At 37.6% G+C, this 21,383-nt stretch overlaps 1 protein-coding gene across 2 annotated transcripts in view; it reads left to right on the top strand.

Moving 5' to 3' along the window:
- ZFPM2 (zinc finger protein, FOG family member 2) overlaps positions 1-21,383 on the top strand; it is a 359,953-nt gene that overhangs the window by 192,488 nt on the left and 146,082 nt on the right. The window contains exons 1-2 of one of the 2 annotated variants that reach the window (XM_065895215.1): positions 6,417-6,434; positions 10,600-10,708. In XM_065895215.1, the coding sequence (XP_065751287.1) occupies positions 10,618-10,708 (91 nt within the window). In that variant the 5' untranslated portion in view covers positions 6,417-6,434; positions 10,600-10,617. Of the gene's footprint in view, positions 1-6,416; positions 6,435-10,596; positions 10,709-21,383 lie in introns of those variants that run through there. The other variant, XM_065895214.1, reaches the window with a different exon arrangement.

The following is a 21,383-nucleotide window of genomic DNA, read 5'->3' on the forward strand; positions in this document are numbered from 1 at the left end:
TAAAATTAAGGTATAATCCTAAATTCTCATGAAGATCCCTTAATATGTGTCTGTTAACCACTTCTCATCTATTGCTATGCTTCTGTTTGGTCATGGACCGTCAAATACACATTGCAATTTCCAAATGTATGAGGAATATACTTAAAATGTAATGAGCTTGATTATTAATATTGATTTAAATAATCTGTGTGTATATCATTTAGATATTTTTAATATTGATGCATTGTGAGCATCTAGAGGAAATGAAACTCATCTTTTTATCTCTTTATTCTTAGAGTTTTCTCTATAAATAATAGATATTTATTAACTGTTTATTGAATGAATAATGAATATACTTAATTTCTAATAAAGTATAAAGTGATTATTTTAAAAGCAGAATAACCTAAGTAAGTCTCTCAGAATAGAAATGGTACAGAGAGAGATTTTTATTAATGCTGATCAGTTATTAATAATTGGAATACGTTTATACATAACATTATATCATTTATGTGGCAAAAAACATATCTGAACAATGTAAGCCAACTTTGTTGCAAGCTTTAATATCATTCACACACAACTAAATGCAGAATTTATCCTGGTGTTTGTTCTCAAAGCATGCACGTTTATGCTTTTATTCACATTTCTACTCCTTTTATAAAGAGCATGGTTTGAGAAATGTGTCCAGGGGCAGTGTTAATGAAGGTCTATCTCATTTGTTTCTGACTTCATTAGTTGCCCCATAATGACTTCTTACTGAACAAAGGTCCCCTGGATTGAGAGCATGTAGAGCTGAATCTGTTTCATTGGTTGGAGTTCTCTTCTCATAGTTTGTCTCCCATGGAAAGCAAGGCAGCTGATTCCAGAATGGAGGGCCAACCCCTAGTGGTGAGCACTTGACTTTTATTCTCTGAAAGAGGGGAAGTAGTATAGTCCTTCTGCATCTGTTGATTTGTAAAAAACAAATACTGAAATCCACTCTCATGGTCAGAGTCTTACTCTAGATACTTCATTTAAGTGTTCGTAATATTTGTGTTATTAAAGAGTCTCACAGATTAGATAAGCTTTGTTCGATTTGACTCAGTAGCACCTTCACACTTCTGCCAGCTAGTTTGCCAAGCTTTTAATTTTTTGCACCCAACTTTCAATAACTTGTCTCATAAAAATCTGCCTTCCCAAAGGGTACTATATTTATCACAGCGCTTAGTGTATAGTTCAACAATTTCATCTTTTTTATTTTCCTCTTTGGAGGGGGAAATGTTCCTTGTTCTTATTCTTCCAGTCTTGCCATAGACCCTTTCCATCACTTTCAAATCTCAGAATATCAGGTATAATTTTAAGTTAAAAGCATAGGTGAGTTCTTAATAATCTATGGTCATAGAGTGAAATAAGGGTGCAAATCATGAAAGCAGCATGTAATTAAAAGAGAAAGAAACCTTTATATATATATTTTAAATTTTATTATATTCTTAATATAAAGAATGCCCTTTTTTTGTTTTTTTTGCCTTAAGATTGGCTAAAACAATAATAATGAGACAGTCTAAAAGGTGGCTGGAAGATTGCAGTGGATTAAAGTGTGACGAACACACATATCTCAGTATCTGAGGATGACTTTGTGCAGGATAGAGCTTTCTCTCTCTTCCACAGAATGCCTTTTGGTAATTCTCAGAAAGAGACTACTGAATAGAATTTACCACCTTTTAATGTAAATAGGCCATTGATAGTTGAATGTGTCTATATATCTATTGCATACTCTCTAGATTCTTTATACAAACATTTTTATTTTGACCGCACCGCTTTCTCTGTCCACACCATTTTCTTTGGTATTAAAATACCCAAATAAAATAAATTAGAATGGCTTCATTTACTGCCTCACCAATAAAAAGAGGAGCATTTCCTGAAGTTAAGTATAAACCCAGTGTGTTGAATTTTCATATTTATTGTCTCCTCCACACTTGAGATTTGAGTTTAGACTTGACAGAAATTCTATAGTAGGAAGGCTTATAATGATATTATTGTCAAGCTGTAAGGACATATGAGATCATCTTACAGAAGAGGAAGATGAGATGTGGAGAGGTTAAGTGATTGGCCCCAGGTCACCCAGCTGGGACCTCGGCTTTCCAGATCCCTGAACCCTGCCCAGGTTTCTGTGACAACCTCATGTGAGGAGGGCTACTCTACAGCAATTTACTTTTCCCTTCCCAAGGTTTTAGCGCTGACACTCTTCCGCACATTGCACTAAGTGCAAGCCCAGAAATTCTGCCAGGAGCAAAACAACACTCCTTAAGCACTCTGTGACTTTCAGAGCCGTATAAAATAAAAGGTTGAAGTTAATGGCTGCCAGCTTGGAGGGAGTAGTTCCTCTTTGGAGCCAAATGTATGTGGAGAACAGATGAGACTGTGGGAGTGAAGTTGGCAAAAGGGAAAGAGAAATGAGTCTATTCTTTTTTTGAAAATGAAAGTATAATAAATATCTGGATAACTGAGATGTTTATTACTCATTTAAAGATTTTTTCCCATTTGAAAAATGAAATATCTATATCTTTAGTATGAGTACTCTTAAATAATGATTTTATATTATTCTAAATATCATGAAATGAATTTTTTATTTGGAAGTTAAGAGGTTGTTTTAATGACCTGTATATGTGGAACTATTTGTGTTCCCTCTCCTAAAAGATCATTATTTCTTATACTAAGATTTCTACATTTAAGCAGTGACTCATGTTAAGATAACGTGTTTCAACCATTTTGAGAACTAAAAGCAGATATACCTCAGAGATAATGATTATTTAAATTTTTGGTTCATAGAGATAAAACTGGCTTTGACATAAGGAGTGTGGATATAGTAGCCAAGAATTCTATCATTTTATTTCACACTCATTTTGTTTTTTGAAAAGTCTCTTATCGTGTTTGAGATCCCACATACCACAGTGAACTTGAAGACATTTGTTAGCTGAAGTTCTCTGGAATTTCACTCTTGTGCTGTCCTCAAATGGTATTTTGTAGAACTGTGCTCAAGAAAAACACTATTCTAATGAAACCTTCCTAGGATTTCCATTCATAAATCTGTTCTGTGCCTAATGGTATAGTGTAGTGGTTCTTATAATAGCACAGAACTGATGTCCTTCCCATTTAGACTTTCCATATATTTTCTAATTGAAGGTATTCTTAATTTCTTTGAGCTTGAGTTTGAAAATGTGTCTAGCATTTTTTCAAGCAATGCAAGTTAGATAATCTTTTACTAAGTTGTTCTGTTGTTTCTTAAACAGTAACTGTAGATAAGATGCTTGGTATGAGTTTGAAAATTCTTAAAGTTACTTGTTTAAATCTGTTTCTACAACACACACACACACACACACACACATCAGTAATGTTGAGGCTATATGCCATGCCCAGAATTACTGAAAATACAATTATGGAGAGCCTTAAATTATCACTTAACATTTCTCCCCACTCCAGGTAGTCCAAAATAATAAGTTATTATGCCTCCATAGAACAGGCTGTTGGTGAAGGGAATTTTTAAATTCAAGCTCACTGCCACTAGAGACTTCACACAGTTAAAAGGACAAGGATACAATGTTTTCACGATTGTCAGATTGAATTTGAATTTAATTCCAGTGTGGAGAACTGCTTGGATACATTAACTGAAACTTTTACTGTGTAAACTTTTCCCTGTGGTAGTACAAGGTCAAATCACATACAGTATCATTTTTTTTTTTCCATTTAGATGTAGAGAATAATTCAGCTGGGAGAGATTGGCAGTGGTGGTGGCATCTCATTGCTAAGGGCCAGTGATATATATATATGTGTGTTTTTCTGGTACTAATTATATTAATCTAATGTCTACAGTAATTTGGAAATTCTTCGATGCCTAATATCAAATACGTTTTTATAGCTGAGAGAACAGAAACAGCTATGAATTGTTAAAACAGCTATGAATTTTGTCAAACAGGCCCAACCCGTTTCACCTATTACCAAGTTATGGAAGCAACACACCAGGAGAATTTTCAGCAGTGTCAAAGTATGTCTCATGGCACTGGCTTGAGATTCTCTCATGAAATTTTGTTATGTTTCCAAACTAAAGTCAGTGGAGGCCAATGTTTCCATCAAGTGCCACTTCTGGGTGTTTTTTTGTTTCTTTTAAAGACTGTAATGTCAGGCTCTTTCATAGGTCAGATTTTCCTAAGACTTCTAGCTCTTTGTAAGTAAGCTTCAGTTTGGAAATGTTCAACAAATATTTCCAGCAAGATTTGGAATCCCTAAGACAGCATTATGTCACCAGCCCCTTGGGTTGGAACTACCCTCTATTCTTTGCCTTTGGGCTGCCTGCTTTTAGCCCCGGTAACCTTTTGGCTTGAGTGTAAACATTTACTGAAGGCTCCCTCCTTTGTCGCTCCAGTAACTCCAGAGGTTAGTGAGAAGTGGATGCTAGTTTGACCTCTTTTATCCACATTAGATGATTCTAATTATTCCTAAGAAATGACACTTTTGACCCATTTTGTCCTTGTCAAGTTTGTCTGGTTGTAGACTAAGCGTGAAACTCTGGGTTCAAACAGTGTCCAGGAGTGCAGATTTTTTTGAACTTACAATGGGGAGCCTCAAAAGCGCACACTATTTCTTTTTAAAACATTCCAACTTAACTGAAATTCAGGCTCCTGTTATATACCTTGAATTGATTTATGACTGAACGAGACTGCCTAGATATAAAGTACAAACTTTAACCTGTAAAAACCCATGGGCTATTTCAATACAGAAAAACAAACAAACAGACCAACGAAAACAAAGAAAACCTTTGTATAAGTGAGGATGAGCTAGGTTTTGCTGAGGTTGTAAGCAACTCTAATATTGTAACAGTTTTTTACATTAAAACAGTCTCTTTCTTTCTCATGCTACATGGCCACTGTAGTTAGTAGGTCTTCCTCCTTCCCATGCTTGACAGTCAATTCAGCAAACACAAGGAAAGATGGTGAGTCCATTGGTCTTATAGCTTCTGTGTAAAAGTGACGCGAGTTACTTCTTATTCAATCTCATCGGTGAAGTGATGTCATATTCCCATACCTAACTTTGAAAGAGACCAGGAAAGTGGAGAGTTGGAAATAATTGATCAATAGCATTAATGACTACCACCATCTTTAAACTGGGTCATAAAGAGTTTTTGCCTTGACTTCTAATCCCTACAAACATTACCAGTGCCTGAGAAATAGGGATTCCAGAAATGCTCTTTGCACAGTTTTAATTCATTTATTCATGTAGGTATTCAGCAAAAGTTTGAAGTGCATCTGTGGTGTACGAAACACCGTGCTGGTCGCTTCATAAGACAGCCTTGAGGTAGAAATCATTATCCCCATTTTACAGATGTGTATCCCGAAGTTCAGAATCCTCAAGTTTAAGTGATTTTCCAGTCTCAGAGCCTGCCAGTAGCACATATCGGGATTCCAGCCCAGATCATCCGGCTCCAAGGAGTCAGTAATGTCCTTTCTGCCACACTTCAACTGTGAGGTTAATAGTGAATCATAAAATGTTTTAAATACCCAGTTATAGAGGCAGGAATTGTTAGTCACCGCTGTGTATTTTCTCATACTTTAAGGCAAGAACATTAAGTATATCTGATGATTGTGGAATAACAATGTATATTTGGTGTTATTCCAATAAGGGAAAGTTGTTTCACTTCTGAGCACATTTGATAAGGAAATTAAGTCATTTTTTAAACTGTAAGTCAGTAAATCTGAATGTTTTTTGTATTAGTTTTCTATTGCCACCAAAACACATGGCCAAAAACTTGGTGGCTTAAAACAACACAAATGTATTATATTAAAGCTCTATACATCAGAAGTCTAGTATGGGTATCACCAGACTAAAATCAATTTGTCAGCAGGATTCCTGCTAGAGGATTCCTTTCTAGAGGAGGTAGGGGAGAATCTATTTCCTGTTTATTCAAGTTATTGGCAGAATTTAGTTCCTTGAGGTTGCAGAACTGAAATCCCTGTTTTCCTCACTTCCTGTAACTGAGTTACACTTCCCAGTTTCTAGAGCCCAGCACACTCACTTCATGGCTGCAGTGTGCCATCTTCAACGGCAGCAAAGGCAGGTGGAATCCATTTCACGTCAAATTTCTTTGCCCTACTGTTTTGCCTTTCCCTTCTACTTTTAGGAACTCGTGCTTAGATTGGGCCCATGTGGATAATCTAGGCTCCTCTCACCATGTCGTAGCCCTAAACCTTAAGCATGTTCTTCAAATCCCCTTTTACCAAGTAAAATAACATAGTCACAGATTCCAAGGGGTTACGGTGTGGATATTTTGGGGGGACCATTTTTCTGCCTACCATACCTTTTACATCCATTCTCTTTTCCCAACATGTTGTACCAACTGTATGTTCCTCTGCAGGATGCTAGATAAACATTTTGGCCTTACTTTCTTCCTTTGTCAAATTAGTGAATTAAACTCACTGAACCTTAAAGTTGCTTCTGGCTCTTAACATTCTAGACTCGTATGAATCCTTATGATGGAGAGAGACATGGGAAAGTAAACCTAATGATCAAAGTGGATATTATTGTTATTTTCTATTCATGGATTTTGCTGGAGTGTAGATTTCATATAATCCTGGCTAACTCCTTCCTTCTCACACTTGGTAATCTTCTTTGAAGGCAGTCAATCTCTACAAAAGTTGACTTCTTCAGAAAGAAATTGACTTACCTCCTCAAAACTGTAATAACTGGTCCCTTGAGATTTTTTTTATCTACTTTACAGCTTGGGTATAGCTTTCACCGAGTCTTTGCTACATTTTTGCTTTTGCCTTATTGATTTGGAGTCAAAGAAATTGTTTTCCTTTCGATTCTGTTTCTTGAAAAGTCAGATTCTACCGGGGCCCAGGCATAATAAATGTTTGCCAAAGTTTTAAAAGGTATAATGCCTAACTTACCATTAAGGAAAGATATTAAATAACTAGTTTTATTTGTGCCACAAAGTCAAATCCTCTAAATCTTAATTTGCTTATGTACAAAATGGAGAAAATGTTAATGCCTAACTCCTGGACTTGTAAAAATCAAAAACGATAATTCAGGAGAAGTACTTAACACCCAACTTTTTGCAAGTATTCAATAGATGTAAACCACAAATACTGTTTTATAGTAGGAGGTGCAGAGGTGGACAAGTCATCTGAGTTTGCCCAAGATTTTCCAGTTTTAGCTCTGAAATCCAGCATCCTGGGAAGCCCTTCAGTCTCAGGAAAACCCAGACGGTTGGTCACCCTAGGAGCGGTAGTGTTTGGAAACAGAGCTAAATGTAAATATGGGCTCTGTCTTCTGCCAGCTATTTGACCTAAAAGAAATTATTTAATCTTTGAGTTGCAATATCTTTGTCTGAAAATATATATGAGGAATAAATAAGTAAGGGATTTTGCACAAGTAGCAGCAATAGTAGCGACCTTATTCTTCCTGATTAAAAAAATACTGTCTTCCTTCTGCTTAGAGGTTTAAGCACAGAAAGGTTTTGCTTGGTATGAAAAGGTCCTTCAGGATCTGATTCTAACCTGCTTTTCTACACACATATGCTGTTATGGCCCTTCCACTTATAGGTGGTGATAATAATAGTATCAATGATGATTCCAGTGATGACAGGTAACTGTTATCTGGTGCTTTCTGTATATGAAGAACAGCTCTAAAGACTTTATATAAGAACTGAAACCAAAGGATCCCAGAACTAGTCACTATTTCCTGTACATACCACTCTTACACACTGCTCAGACTTCGCCCAGGCCATTACTAGCAATTGCAAATGCTTCCTGTCTCTCCTTCGAGATCTTGCCTGAAAGTCACTTCCTACATGATATGATACCGTCCCAGAAGCCACAGGACAGGAGTTTCTCGCCCTTCATTGACCCCAAAACAATTTACACTTGACTTTGCACTCCCTACCTGCTACTGTTTGCCTTATAGTAAACTTTTTTTTTTAATGTATCTGTATCCTTCACCGAAAAAGACCCCTTCCTATTCCTAGCACCCAGCACAAGACTGGATCAGCAGGTTCCTTTGTAAAATTAATGGAAGACTGTGGTACTGGCAAACCAATTGATTTACTTTACAGTAAAGATTCCCTAAAGAATTTGTGATCAATGTTTATTTTTCATATTATCTATGGAAAATTGTAAAAGCTGCTTTACTGTGTAGAAATTCATGTGGCTTTAAGAACTTTGGGTATAAAGATGAAATAATTTAAGATGCATGTCTTTCTCATGAAATAAGAGAATACAGTAGGAATGAGCCAGATGCCTGTTGTTAAAGTCTGTTATTTAAGATCAGAGGAGACCAGATGTTACAAATAACACCACTAAATCCCCCATGCGCAGGTTTATCGAAACGGTGGAGTCTCTCCCGTGACTAGTTCTGCTTGCTTGGAGACCTGCTGACACTGATCTGTGGCCTTACCTGCTTCTCTAGTAGTAAAAGGAGCTGAAATATGCATAATTAAGACCTATGATTTAATTGGATATGGGCCACTATCACTTCGGATTGAAGAAGTTTACTTGTTCTCAAATTCTATTTTGAAAATGGAAAAACAAAATCGTCACTTAGCCCAGCGGTCCCCAACCTTTCTGGCACCAAGTACCAGTTTCGTGGAAGACAGTTTTTCCCCGGGGTGGCGGGGATGGGAATGGTTCAGGCGGTAATGCAAGTGAGGGGGAGTGGCAGATGAAGCTTCGCTCACTAGCCCACCACTCACCTCCCGCTGTGTGACAGGTTCCTAACAGGCAGCAGGTGGTACCTATCTGCAGCCCGGGGACTGGGGACCCCTGACTTAGACTAATAACTAGAGGGATAACTTGATAACACTTTGTCTAGATTGTTTTAAAAAATTATAATATAAAATTACTTTCTTCCCCCAGGGCTTTCAGATAACTGTTTTTCATGCTTTTACTTTCCAAATATTAAGATACATAGTTGAAAAATTGAAGACTTTAAAATGAATTAAAGTATGAATATGAAAAATCAGTATGCTAGTATTTCTTATGGTTGATCTGGTTTACCGCCTCCTCTGTTTTAATATTTGAAGTATTTTTTTAGACTTATTTTTAATTTGTCCGTCATGGTTGATTTTTTCCATTAAGTAGTATATTTTATGGTAGTTTTTACCTCTTACAATATAATTGATACATCAAAAATGGGTTAGGGGTTTCCCTGGTGGCGCAGTGGTTGAGAGTCCGCCTGCCGATGCAGGGGACACGGGTTCGTGCCCCGGTCCGGGAAGATCTCGCATGCCGCGGAGCGGCTGGGCCCGTGAGCCATGGAGGCTGAGCCTGCGCGTCCGGAGCCTGTGCTCCGCAACGGGAGAGGCCACGACAGTGAGAGGCCCGCGTACCGCAAAAAAAAAAAAAATAAAATAATGGGTTAGCACTGATTTTATGCATAGCTTTTAATATGGCTTTGCAGTATCAATAGAAGATCTGTGTCTCATGCACTATCAGTGTCGTCATTTGGCCAGTGAAACGAGGTTTCCGGATTCCTGAGAGATTTGAAATGGCTAGATTACATAGAACTCCTCAAGTGGATACTTACTAATGCCAATTTGGGAAATTTGTGATAGCAGGTAACATGTGGGAAAGTCCTATAGCGGGCTGAGATCTCCCCGGTAGGATCATATCTAGGTGAAAATCCAGTTCAGAAATTACCTTGAGACCCTTGTATTGTACTCTGTGTTGTGGTTTCATGATAGTTGATACACAGAACCTGGGCTGGTGAATGATAAACATCTGAATGCCAATTCACTCTGACTCATCGGGAAACAGCAGTCTTGCTAAGGCTTACTTATTTCCTCCCTGGTTTATTTCCTGCCATGTTTAACATAGTTAAAGACAAATAATTTGGGTTGCAAACGGCCTAAAATGATGACCCTTCTGAGCCTTGTATTTAAAATGTACACTGAAAATATTTTGTTAGAACTAGAGCACTTGTCTCCCTGCTTCTATGCTTTTCAGAGCAAGGAATGTCATGCTTTAGTTGCTCTGCATCTGAATTTATTCCCAATTCCTCTTTCATAGTCTTTTCAGAGACAGTGTGTGGTGAGTCATTAGCATTAATATTATTTCAGTTTCAATGGGACTACATATCCATACTTAGAAAAGGGTGTTGGTAGATTTCATTATTCATTCAGAATAAATTTCTACTCCAATATCAATGTTGCTCAGGATAGAGCTTTGAAATGGATCCTGATTCTTTAAATTCTTTCCTGTCTGTTTCAGGAAATAGTGAGATCCTGTTGATAGTAAAGTACAATGTGTCTAAAGTTCACTTCTAAACACTCTGCTCTTTGCAATGAAAGTCATCTGCATTCTTTTTATAATTCAGAGCTGCAAGAGATCTGTCTAATCTTGGAGATCTGATCCAGTATCATTTAGAAAAAAAAAATATTCTTGATAATAATTCTACCCTTCAGATTAGTGAGAGCAGTCAAGCTTTACAGCTTCTGTCGTCTTAAAAAGATATCATGAGACGGGGGAATAAGGACTTGGATTATGGTTTAGGAGATTTAGTTATTTGGAAAAATAAAATGATTAGTACAATTATTATTCAACTTTTTAATCAACGAAAGCAAATGGCATCCGTTTGTTATCATTCTTTCTACAGAAGACAAAGGCTCAGGTCCCCATGGTGCTAACTGCTGGTCCCAAGTGGCTCCTGGATGTGACTTGGCAAGGAGTGGAAGACAACAAAAACAACTGCATTGTGTACAGCAAAGGTAAGCGCAAGATCATTTCCCTCTCGCTTTGGATGTCTTGAAACCTGAGTGTTGCAAAGTAGAACCAAATGAGCTGAAAGGGGAGTACAAAGTAAAATGGGGTCCTCTCTCTTCCTTTTGCCCTTATGAATCTCCCTAACCTGTAGTTTCAGCAAGCGTACTGGGTTTTTTGTTTTTTGTTCTTTTCCTGTACAGCATAAAACAAAATGTGTTAGACCATTAATTACTTAGCGTCACACACATTTGCCTAACCGTGGATTGGAGTGCCTTGACTAGTACTTGACTTCCTCGCTGTTACTTTTATTCAGAGCGGGTTTGATGAAATCTCGGATTCCTCTCTCAGGCATCATCCATCAAAAAGTAAATTCCTTTTGAAATTTGGCAGTCCGTGTCAGGGTGTCAAGGTGCGAGTTCTAGAAGGCACTGCATTCCAGCCAGTTTCCTGAAATCACACACGATGAGGGGATAGCTGAAAAGGAAGCCATTGCAAAGACTGAGAATTCCTCCCCATGGTGATTTCTGAAGGGCAGGGGGCAAATGCTAGAGAGGAAGTGATGGCTTGCAGAGCATTGCCTTTGATTTGCTCAGTGTGGCATCAACCTAGACTGCGTCAAACAGCTACACCCTGGCTGCAAAGGAACCGCTGCTCCGGGACACACAACATGGGACCGACTCCCCCAAACTCAGGCCCCTCCACGTGTGTGGTGTGGTGTGCCGCACTTTTCTCCATATTCAAGTTCTGGGCCCAAGCTCTGTACTTTTACAGTGAAATCCCTAATCTCACTCCTTCGTAAATACTGCAAAACTTTGTGCTTCTCATGTTTAATTTCTTTTCGCTTTCCTTTTTAACCAAATAGACCTACTGAGATCAAAGATGTATTTGCACATTGAACCCAGAAACCATAAAAGCATACAAGGGAACAAGCAAATAAGCACCCCTATCAATATATTAACATATAAAACACTAATCATAACATCAAAGACTCTTAAAAACTTGCTAGAAACAATTACAACTTGTTCCTATAATCATTACAATTTGTACACTTATAAGAGGATTGCCTTTAAACTACCATAAGCCTTTGAAAGTTGAAACACCAGAAAGAGGGAATTTGCAAGCTAAAAAGACAATCTGCACACCAGGATCTGATTATATTGCTTTTCCTTCTGTAACTGCTGGTCTCATACCCACTTATTTTCAAACACCAAATACCTGTGGTATGCTGGTGGGAGCTTTTAACTAGAAGGCAAGTAAGATTTTCCCAGGATATGTCACTATGTTCTATCAAAATGGGAAGCGATATTATAGTGAACCAGCTCACCAGTGTCCACGTTCAGAACGCAAACACTGCAAAAGATGGCTTGGAGTATAGGATCAATGACTGGGACTCAATTTTTGTTGTACAATATCTTATCTCTATGATGGCAATGTAATATGGAGGAACCAAGAGGATAGCTATTCTATCATAATCCAAATCCATTACATGTTTAAATCGGGCATTGTTTTAGAAGAGACGATTATTATATTGTTACATGAGGAAAAACACTACAACAAAATTGTAATTCTATGTTCAATGGGGTACGTTAGTTTGAACGTGTTTACGTGTTTGCATTATGGTTAGATACACCTTAAGCCTCTTGGCAATAAACATTTTGGAGTAATTTGTAGAAGCTTATTAATTAACTCATGAAGCATGGATTGAGCCCAACTGTGTGCTAGCTTTGTACATGGATAATAACAGCCACCCTTTATTAAGCACCCCTGAATCCTCTCCTTGGTACTCCCATACCAAATTCTATGCACTTCTCTCATTGCTCTTTTAACCTCGTTTTATGGTTATCATTTTATGTTTCAAAAAAAGAGTAGTAAAAAGTTAGGTATTATTGCCTGCCTTTCCAATCTACTCTGTATTTACTGAGGGCAAGGATTATGTCTCAGTCATCTCTTTATCCTTGGTCTGGCATGCTGCCTGTACAAAAAGAGCACAGAGTAAATAATGATTGGTTGACCAGATAAACAAATGATGAATGGTTGCTAGAAACTATAATAGACACATCACATACTGTGATGATGACCAATATGAATTCCTAATATTCAGTAGTTTTTAACCTACAAAAGGTAACTCGATATTGTTCAACTTACAAGAACAGATGGCATTGCAATTCAAATAACAAGGACTGCAGTAACTACTGTATATGCGTAATTTCATTTAATCATCAGTTAATACCTCCTAGTAGGTAATTAACATCCTACCCAATTTTATAAAAAATGAAATTGAGGCATAGATAGATTAAGTGATTTGTCATGGTCACATAGCTACTAAGTGTTTTTCTTTTTAATTGAGGTATAATGTTGATTTACAATGTTGTGTTAATTTCTGCTGTACAGCAAAGTGTTTCAACTACTAAGTGTTTAAAGTGGGATGCAAACACACATCTGTCTAATTAAGGGCCTGAGTTGTACATATTAGAATACGTTCTCCCTGCATTAAGCTTTCAGGCAGCTAGATGAGATAAGTAGTGTGTTTCTTAATTTACACAACCTACATTGTGTGTGACTTAGAGCAGTAGTATGGTTGTTCCTGGTCCAGGAGAGCTAACAGAGAAGCCAAATTTAAATCCAGGTTTTGATAATTCCAAATCCTATACTCTCTGTACTGTGTGACTCTACCTTTCCCCTTGATACTATTACATGATGAATAAATTCTCTTAAACTACTCAAGCATTTCTGTGCAGAAATCACAGAGTATTATTATAATACGGCACTTACCAAAGTACACTTCACATAACCCTAAGATTAAAGGAAAAGTCCCAGGACCAAATATTGCCTATCTTGGCCCCTCTTGAAAACTCACAAGGCCTTCTGGTATGAATGCTCTGAGAAGTCCTGTAGTAAAACAAAACAAAATAAAAACCTGTGTAACTCGTTTGACTATAAGATATGCATATATTTTTTTCTCCAACCAGTGGACATCCATTGGAGCACTGGAATTAGTTCTCTGGTTAACACACTTGGGAAAACCCTGCTGTAGACTCTACTCTGATCTCCTAGATGGGCTTCAGAGGCCTGGTGCTAATTCCTAGAATTCAGGTTGCCTTTGGAGAAAGGGAATAGTTCACTCAAAGTTCTGTGAATACCTCGATATTCTAGGACTATACTAGGGATTGTTCTCATCACGGAAAATAGGACCCCAGGAATCACTCCTACCAGGACCACATGAGCTCTGAAGCCTTCTGTCTTCACAGGCTATGGGTATGATAAGCCTTCTCAAAGCAAAAGAGTTTTGTAGTTGGAAGGGTTTGGTGATTTAGATTTAATAGGTACGTATTGACTTGAACGTCTGTAATGTGCAAGACATCTTCATAATGTGTATGTTATTTATCAGTTGGGGCTGTTTTGTTTTCAAATGATAGAAATCCAAATGAAATTGGCTTATACAAAACATAATCAAAGTGTAAGTGTGTGTGCGTGTGTGTGTGTGTGTGTGTGTGAGCGTATTGGGGGTAGGGGAGTTCATCTGCTCATATAACTGAGAATCCAGGGATCTTCTAAACTTCAGGATCAGTTTACACTTTGTCCCCAGACGGTCTCTATCTTCTGCCTCTTCTTTCTTTGTGTGTTTTATCCTCAGAAATGTTCTTGTCAAGTGGTGGGAAACTCCAAACTTATTCTACAAGCACAGCAATCCCAGTGAAAAGAGAGCTTTTCTGAGTTTTACTTGGGGTACATCACATACCAATGCTTGAACCAATTAATCACTATGACTCTTCCTTACAAACTACAATCATCTGTAGACCTAACCCCACATAAACCACTGAGACAAAGGAGAAGTAGTTCCCCAAGTGAAACCAAAGTGCTACTTCCAGACAGAAAAGAATGGTTGCTTGATGGGCTAACATCCATGTACCCAGATGCAACACATTACTCCTAATGTCTAAAAAGCTCTCCCTGAAGATGAAAAGTAAATTCCAAATGCCAAAATTGCATTGCCTTATTTTGTTTTCTAGCTAAGAACCTAAACTACTTACGAATTCTATGCCAAAAATCACCTTTATTGGGCCTGGCTATCTGAAACTATATTAGTACCTATTTACAAATAGAATGTAAAATACGTATATGTAGCATTTTTAAATACCTTAACTGTGAAATTTGTTATAATATTTTCTTATGGCATGTAACTATTACCATTTAAGAAACATGCTTACTTTTTGAAGTACTTTAAATGTGGGCTAGCAGTAAAATTAAATATAATTATAAAATTTTCATTTCCAGGGTGTCCATCAAATAATTATTATCAAATTACATCACTTAGTGCTATTTGACAGGCTGCCATCATCCTGTTTTATCAAAGTAAAAAAAAAAAAGTATAGTATTTAGCATTAATATTATAATCTGATGTACCTTTTTTTCCCTGCCTCAACTACCCCCTGTCATTCCAGAAAGTAATTAGCTCATCCAGACACTGATGGACCAGACTTGTTGGGTTGTCTGGTTTCTGCCATTATTCTCAGCAGACTCCAGATAATTCTAATTTACTTATCTCCAATGGAAAAATACTAAAAAGCACCATGCTGAAGTTAAAGGGAGGCTGCTGAAGGGGAAGATGAGCAGAGGCCTGCCCACTTACTCCTAAAATCCATGAATGCCTGTCGAGCATTGGAAATTAACTTCTTCTCTTTTCTCTGTACCTCCGTATCTTTTTATAGCATTTGCACAGTATGGTGCCCTTTCTCATTTGTGAAAAGTAAATAAGTTGCTTCGAGTTTCACGTTTTTGAACGTTCGAAATTTGAACGTTCGAAATTAAACCTTTAGCATCTTGCATGTGAGTTTGTTCACTCAGTTCACTGCAAATGAGGAAAAATTGAATTATTTGGGTTTTCGTGGAGTGTGATTTCAGAGCAGCTACATTCTCTAGGTATCTGGATGAAGGGAATAAACATTGTCAATCAAAGGAGTGAAAAAGTATCAGCTAACCCTCAATCTCACCTTAACCATGGAAGATTTCTTTTTATATAAAAGCACAATATCATTGTAAAAAACTGTTGCTTAGATGGAACCTTGGGCAAACCACCTTTCCTCTTTAAATCCTGATTTTTTCGACTGTAACAATGAAATAGCAGTGGCCATCTCACAGGATCTTTGTGAAGATGCACCCGTACACATACCTGCATATGTTATTATAAATATTATATTGCTGACGATCTTATAGTCAGTCCAGTTTGCCCTTTTGGTTTTATGTCAGGACAGATTTAGAGGAAGTGAACCCAGGCCTCCATGTTGGTATCAAGCAAGTGTGTGAGAAAACCTGGTCATCAGATACCAGCTTTAGAGCCAAGAATTCCATACATCCCATTTGGTCCCTGTGAACCCACAGTATCTGCAGAGAACTGCATTATAGAATCAGAGGCCAGAAAAGCCTTTGCCTAAAGATATTTTTTCCCTTGGGCACCTGATATTTTTAATGAAAGTCATGTAAAAAGCTAGTATACAGATAATAATGATGATAATAGTAAAACTAGCAATAACAGTTACCATTTATCAAGCACATATTCTATGCCAGGCATGGTTTTAAACACTTTACATACGTTTTCTGGTTTACCGCTACAAGAAAATTATGATGTAAGCAGAATTATTGCCACTCTACAGATGAGTAAACTCAGGTTTAGGTACGTAAATAGTTCAAGGATATGTAGCTCATACGTGATGAAATTGACATTCAATCTTAAGCGCGTTGACCTTGATTCCCAATTATACAATTTAGAGTTTTGATGATAACCGTTTGCTAGGCCTAGATTGTAGGTTATTGGTCTTCTTCACAAATTTATGTACATATTTATCAATGAAACTTGTTTTTCCTTGCTCTGTGGTTTGGTTTTTAAGAAAAAATTTTCCAGAACTAAAAGAGCAGTGACAGCAGTACCTTATGCTAATTTCCCTGTTGCTTCGAAGGCCACAGCAATTTAAAGTCATGTAGAAAACTAATCTCCAAATCATTCTCTGACCATCTTCAAAGTTCTGATTTTGCTTGTTTGGACAAATGTAATCATGCAATTAATTCAGTTAAGCCCTGACTGTGTACTACGTTCAAGGTCCTATACCAGGTACTGTTGAAATAATGACTGTAGTTCTAGTATAACCTAACTTGGATGAGCAACTTCTGCACACTGACTAAATAGATCAACTGTTTAAAACAAAGATCTTTCATTAGAAGGACCTTGCAAAAGTCTGGACTATTTTCCACCTTAAAATAGAGGATCTGTTGCATGTTCCTAGAATGTTGAAACAGCCTTGTCTAACATGGCAGTCAGTTTTCCCAACTAGCCTACAAGTTCATGGTTAACTTTACTTAAAGGACGTAATGCTATATAAATAAGAAAGTAATTTAAAAAGAAAAACTTGTGCTCAAGTGTTTATTTAACCATTCTGTAGTTCACAGAACATGTATAACTGTTGTCTAGTTTTACAGTATTCTTAAAAGAGGGTGGGTGCCTCAACCAAATATTTAGCAGCAGGAATTATAAAATCATAAGGCGATTAAGTTAGCTAGCCGCAGAATTCCGATATTGCTTTTTAAATGACTTCAGGATATAGGAGGTACTAAGGTTATTATCTGTTATCAGGAATACAGTGGAATTGTACAACTGGATAATAACCAAACAAACTGACACAATGTAAAATTACATTATCAGTGTGTTAAAACAAAATTGCGCCCTAAAGGAGTCCACATGCCAGCTCAGAGCTGCAGTGTAATTATGCTTAACTCTGATAATTAAAATACAGCGGAGATCAACAGAATCATTTTCATTAAGAAAATTATTAATGATGGTGGTATAACAGTAATTGATTGCAGAGCACCACAGGATAACGCGATGCCGAAAACCCAGTATGTTTCATGAACATCTGAGGCTTTTTCTGGTTATGTTCTCTAAGAATGAGAGATGTTTGGGGGGTGAGTAATTTATTATGCCTGTTCTAGGACTCAGTGATTGCTTTAAATGGCTGCTTTAGAAAACCATCGTTTTGATTCAAATTGTCATTTCTGAGGGGTTCTTAAGGTTGAGACAAGTGACCCCGCCAGTGAATGTGTTATTTACAGTGGAGCTGTCTGTTGCAAATTGCAGAGTGAGAGCAACTTCAGCAAATATAGGGCCTTCTGCCATTTCCATTTTTTACTGTGCATTTACTGTTTTTACAATTATGTTAGTGATTTACTGATGTTATTTCAGTCTGGGTCTGGTCATACTGAATAGTTTATGTCCTGAGTTATTATTAATGTATGCTATTTGATGTGGAAAAAAAATACATTTGTTTTCGTATCAACATCGCTGTGAGTTTCCTTAATGAAATGTTGGTAAATAATCCTGCACGATGATACTATTAATTACTTCAGTGGATTAGATGAGCTCTTATATGTCGGAGAAAAATATTCTAAACCATCCTGGATCCATGCATGAATGAAGCTTCTGTCTCTTAGGGGTAAAAATCCAGGTAGGATGTTGGCAAATGATAAGAGCTAAGAATATATCAGTTTCATAAGTATAAAAATGAAAAATGAAGAGTGGGGTCTTCTGAGAGGTGACTCACTATCATTCAGGGATGTTAGCTTGTCATTCAAAGCGATGCTAATCTTAAAAGCTACCCCCAAAAGGATCTTTATCAGCTAAAATGAGGAGCAGCTCTTTAGGGTGAATGTTTTCAGAGTAAGATATTGTGAATATTTCTTTAAAACAGTGTATTACATAGAAAAAAAAATATTGTATTATAATTCCAACTGAAAAGTAGAGTATGAGGTTTCGTGCCTAGTATGATTATAATTGTATTTTAAAAGTATATGTACAGCAAAACACATGGGGAAGAAATAATCAATACATTGAAACTATGAAAGTATTTCTGTAAAGGTGGTAAGGTTTGGGAAAATCTTTCTGTATTCCTCCTTTATAGTTTTCTTCACTTTGATTACTGTCCTTATATAATTTAAGAAAAATATTTGCAAACGAAAATCACCCTTTGTCTTAACTACACTCCTGCTCTTTTTATACAACCCAAACTAACAGAACAAAAACCTTTGCCTTACCTGTGAAGTCCCTCATCCATGGAATTTAAATTATATCCTAGTGATATATATTTTTCTTTAGTATCTCTGTAAATGTCCTGACACTTTGTATTTCATAAGATAATTTTCCAAATAAAATAAAAGTAACTGAGCACAGGCTCTGCACGTGATATGGCCCAGGTGTCATGAGGGATACAGAGGAATATGAAACACACCCCTGACTTAAGGAGTTAGTTGAAAGAGCTTAATTGATGAAGGTTGCATAACACTGAGTTCTGTCTTACATGGTCAAGACAAAGTTGACAGAAGATGTGGAATTTTGGGTGGATATTGAAAGTTGAATATAAATTTGAGAAATGGGGGAAGGCATTTGAGGAGGTTGAAGTGTGTGCCTAAAAGTTTACAGGCTGCGATACATACCGTGTTTTCATGAGAGTGTCAGGGCACGCTTTAGAACAGAGAATTTACAGATAAGACTAGGGAGGGGCAAGCCTGCAAACGTTTCTGAGGGCCATGTTGTGGGTTCTGTTGAGTGCCCGGTCTAAAGACCTCATCAAGGGGGTAATGGAGAGCCACTGAAAGTTCTGAGGCACACATATTCACATTGGGATTTTACTAAGATTATTGATTATTGTGTCAAAGGTAAAGCTCAGGTCCATCCACTAATAAAAACAAGCCTTTATCTGTCAAGAAATAATGTTGGTACCTACGTCTTTCTAGAAGATAATGTAAATCTTCTGCTTCTCTCCACTCATTACCTGACTCCAACAATTTTTTCAACACCAAATGTACCTCCAGTGCCCTTATGTCTTCACCATCATTGCCCTGCCCACCAACCTCCCGTCCTTACTTTCAGAGGACCTGACTTGGGTTCCATGGGTCCATCTTTCTAATTACTCTCTTGTACCCTCTCACTTTTCTCTCCTTCTCTGGCCTTTAGTGGCCTGAATACCCTCATTCTAATCAATCCAACTTTCCACCTTCCCCTGGCTTTATCCAAGCAGCAGAAGCTAGGGGAAGTAATATTTATAAAGTGTTTAGAATGGCGCCTGGTCCACAGTGAGTGCTATGTAAATGTATGGTCAAAATACAACAATGAGGCCATCACCACCACTCACAACAACAAAATTACAACAGAAACCAATGCTGACCAGTTTATATTACATTTGACCGTGAGGTGAATGTGATCCCTCAGTGTAAGTAGCCTGGCGATACAGATCTTTTTTCCGAATCCGTCTTCAAAGTGATTATGGCAGACTTCTGTCTCCCCAAATATATACCATCCCCTGTTAGATAATGACCTTGCTTCTTGTTTTCCAGAGAAAATGGAAAAGTAGAAGCACATACAACCCTCCAACAAGTGGTTTCCTTTTGCAGTTAGCCTGATTACAAGGATCAGTATGGCCCGTGAGACCAAATCTGACCCACCACCTGTTTTTGTAAATAAAGTTTTATTGGAATATAGCTACCATGATTTGTTTGTATAATTTGTTTGTGGCTGCTTTCACACCGCAACATCAGAGTTGAGTAGTTGTGGCAGAGACCCCCTAGCCTGCAAAGCCTGAAGTGTTTACTATTTGACCGTTTACAGAAAAAGCTTGGCAACGCCTGAACTAAGCCTTCAAGGTTATTACCTTGGCCTAAAATGCCCTACATGATCTGCCCCTGGATACCTCTGTGGGTTATTTACTATGACTCTCTAACTATTCTGTTCCAGTGTCACAGGCCCTTGCTTTTGTTTGAAAATACAAAGAATGCCTCTGCCTCAGGGCCTTTGCACCGTGCCCTGCTCTGCCCCCACATGGGCCCCTCTCTTGCTTCATTCAAAATGCTCTCCAAATGTTGCCATCCCAGAGGGTCTGCCTAACTACTCTGTCTCTGTTTCTCTCCTTGTTCTCCTCCGTGTTAGTCAATTCAGGCTGCTATAACAAAACACCATAGGCTGGTAGCTTAACACCAGACTTCTTTCTCACAGTTCTGAAAGGGGGAAAGTTCAAGAACAAGGTGCAGGCAGATTTGGTATCTAGTGAGGACCCATCTTCCTGGTTTACAGATGGCCACCTTCTTGCTGTATCTTCATATGGTGGTGTGTGTGTGTGTGTGTGTGTGTGTGTGTGTGTGTGTGTGTGTGTAAGGGCATTAATCCCATCATGAGGTCTTCACCCTTATGACCTAATTACCTCCCAAAGGCTTCACCTCTTATTACCATCACATTGGTTGTTAGAGCTTCTACATATAAATTTAGAGTTGAGGACACAAGCATTCAGTCGATAACACCTCTCTCATTTATCTTCATATCTGGCATTTTAGCATTTATTTTAACAATTTAGTGTCATCCTCCCACCCCTAGAATGAGAGTTCTTTAAGGCCAGGAATTCTGTCTGATTTTTGAAGCCATCTGTGACACATAGTAGGTGCTCATTAAATATTTATGAAAGAATTAATCGATAAATGAATGGGTTACAGCTTTTTCTTTACTGTGAAAAGCAATATAAAGTATGGATTTAATAATGTTCCCATGATTGGGAAATCTGACTTGGTTGAACTTTCTGAGATGTTCTCAAACTTTAAACCTTACCTTCACTATTGAATTTTAACTCTCATGTTTATAATTTACAAGGG

This window comes from Phocoena phocoena, chromosome 17, assembly GCF_963924675.1.
Source record: "Phocoena phocoena chromosome 17, mPhoPho1.1, whole genome shotgun sequence".
Lineage (NCBI taxonomy): Eukaryota > Metazoa > Chordata > Mammalia > Artiodactyla > Phocoenidae > Phocoena > Phocoena phocoena.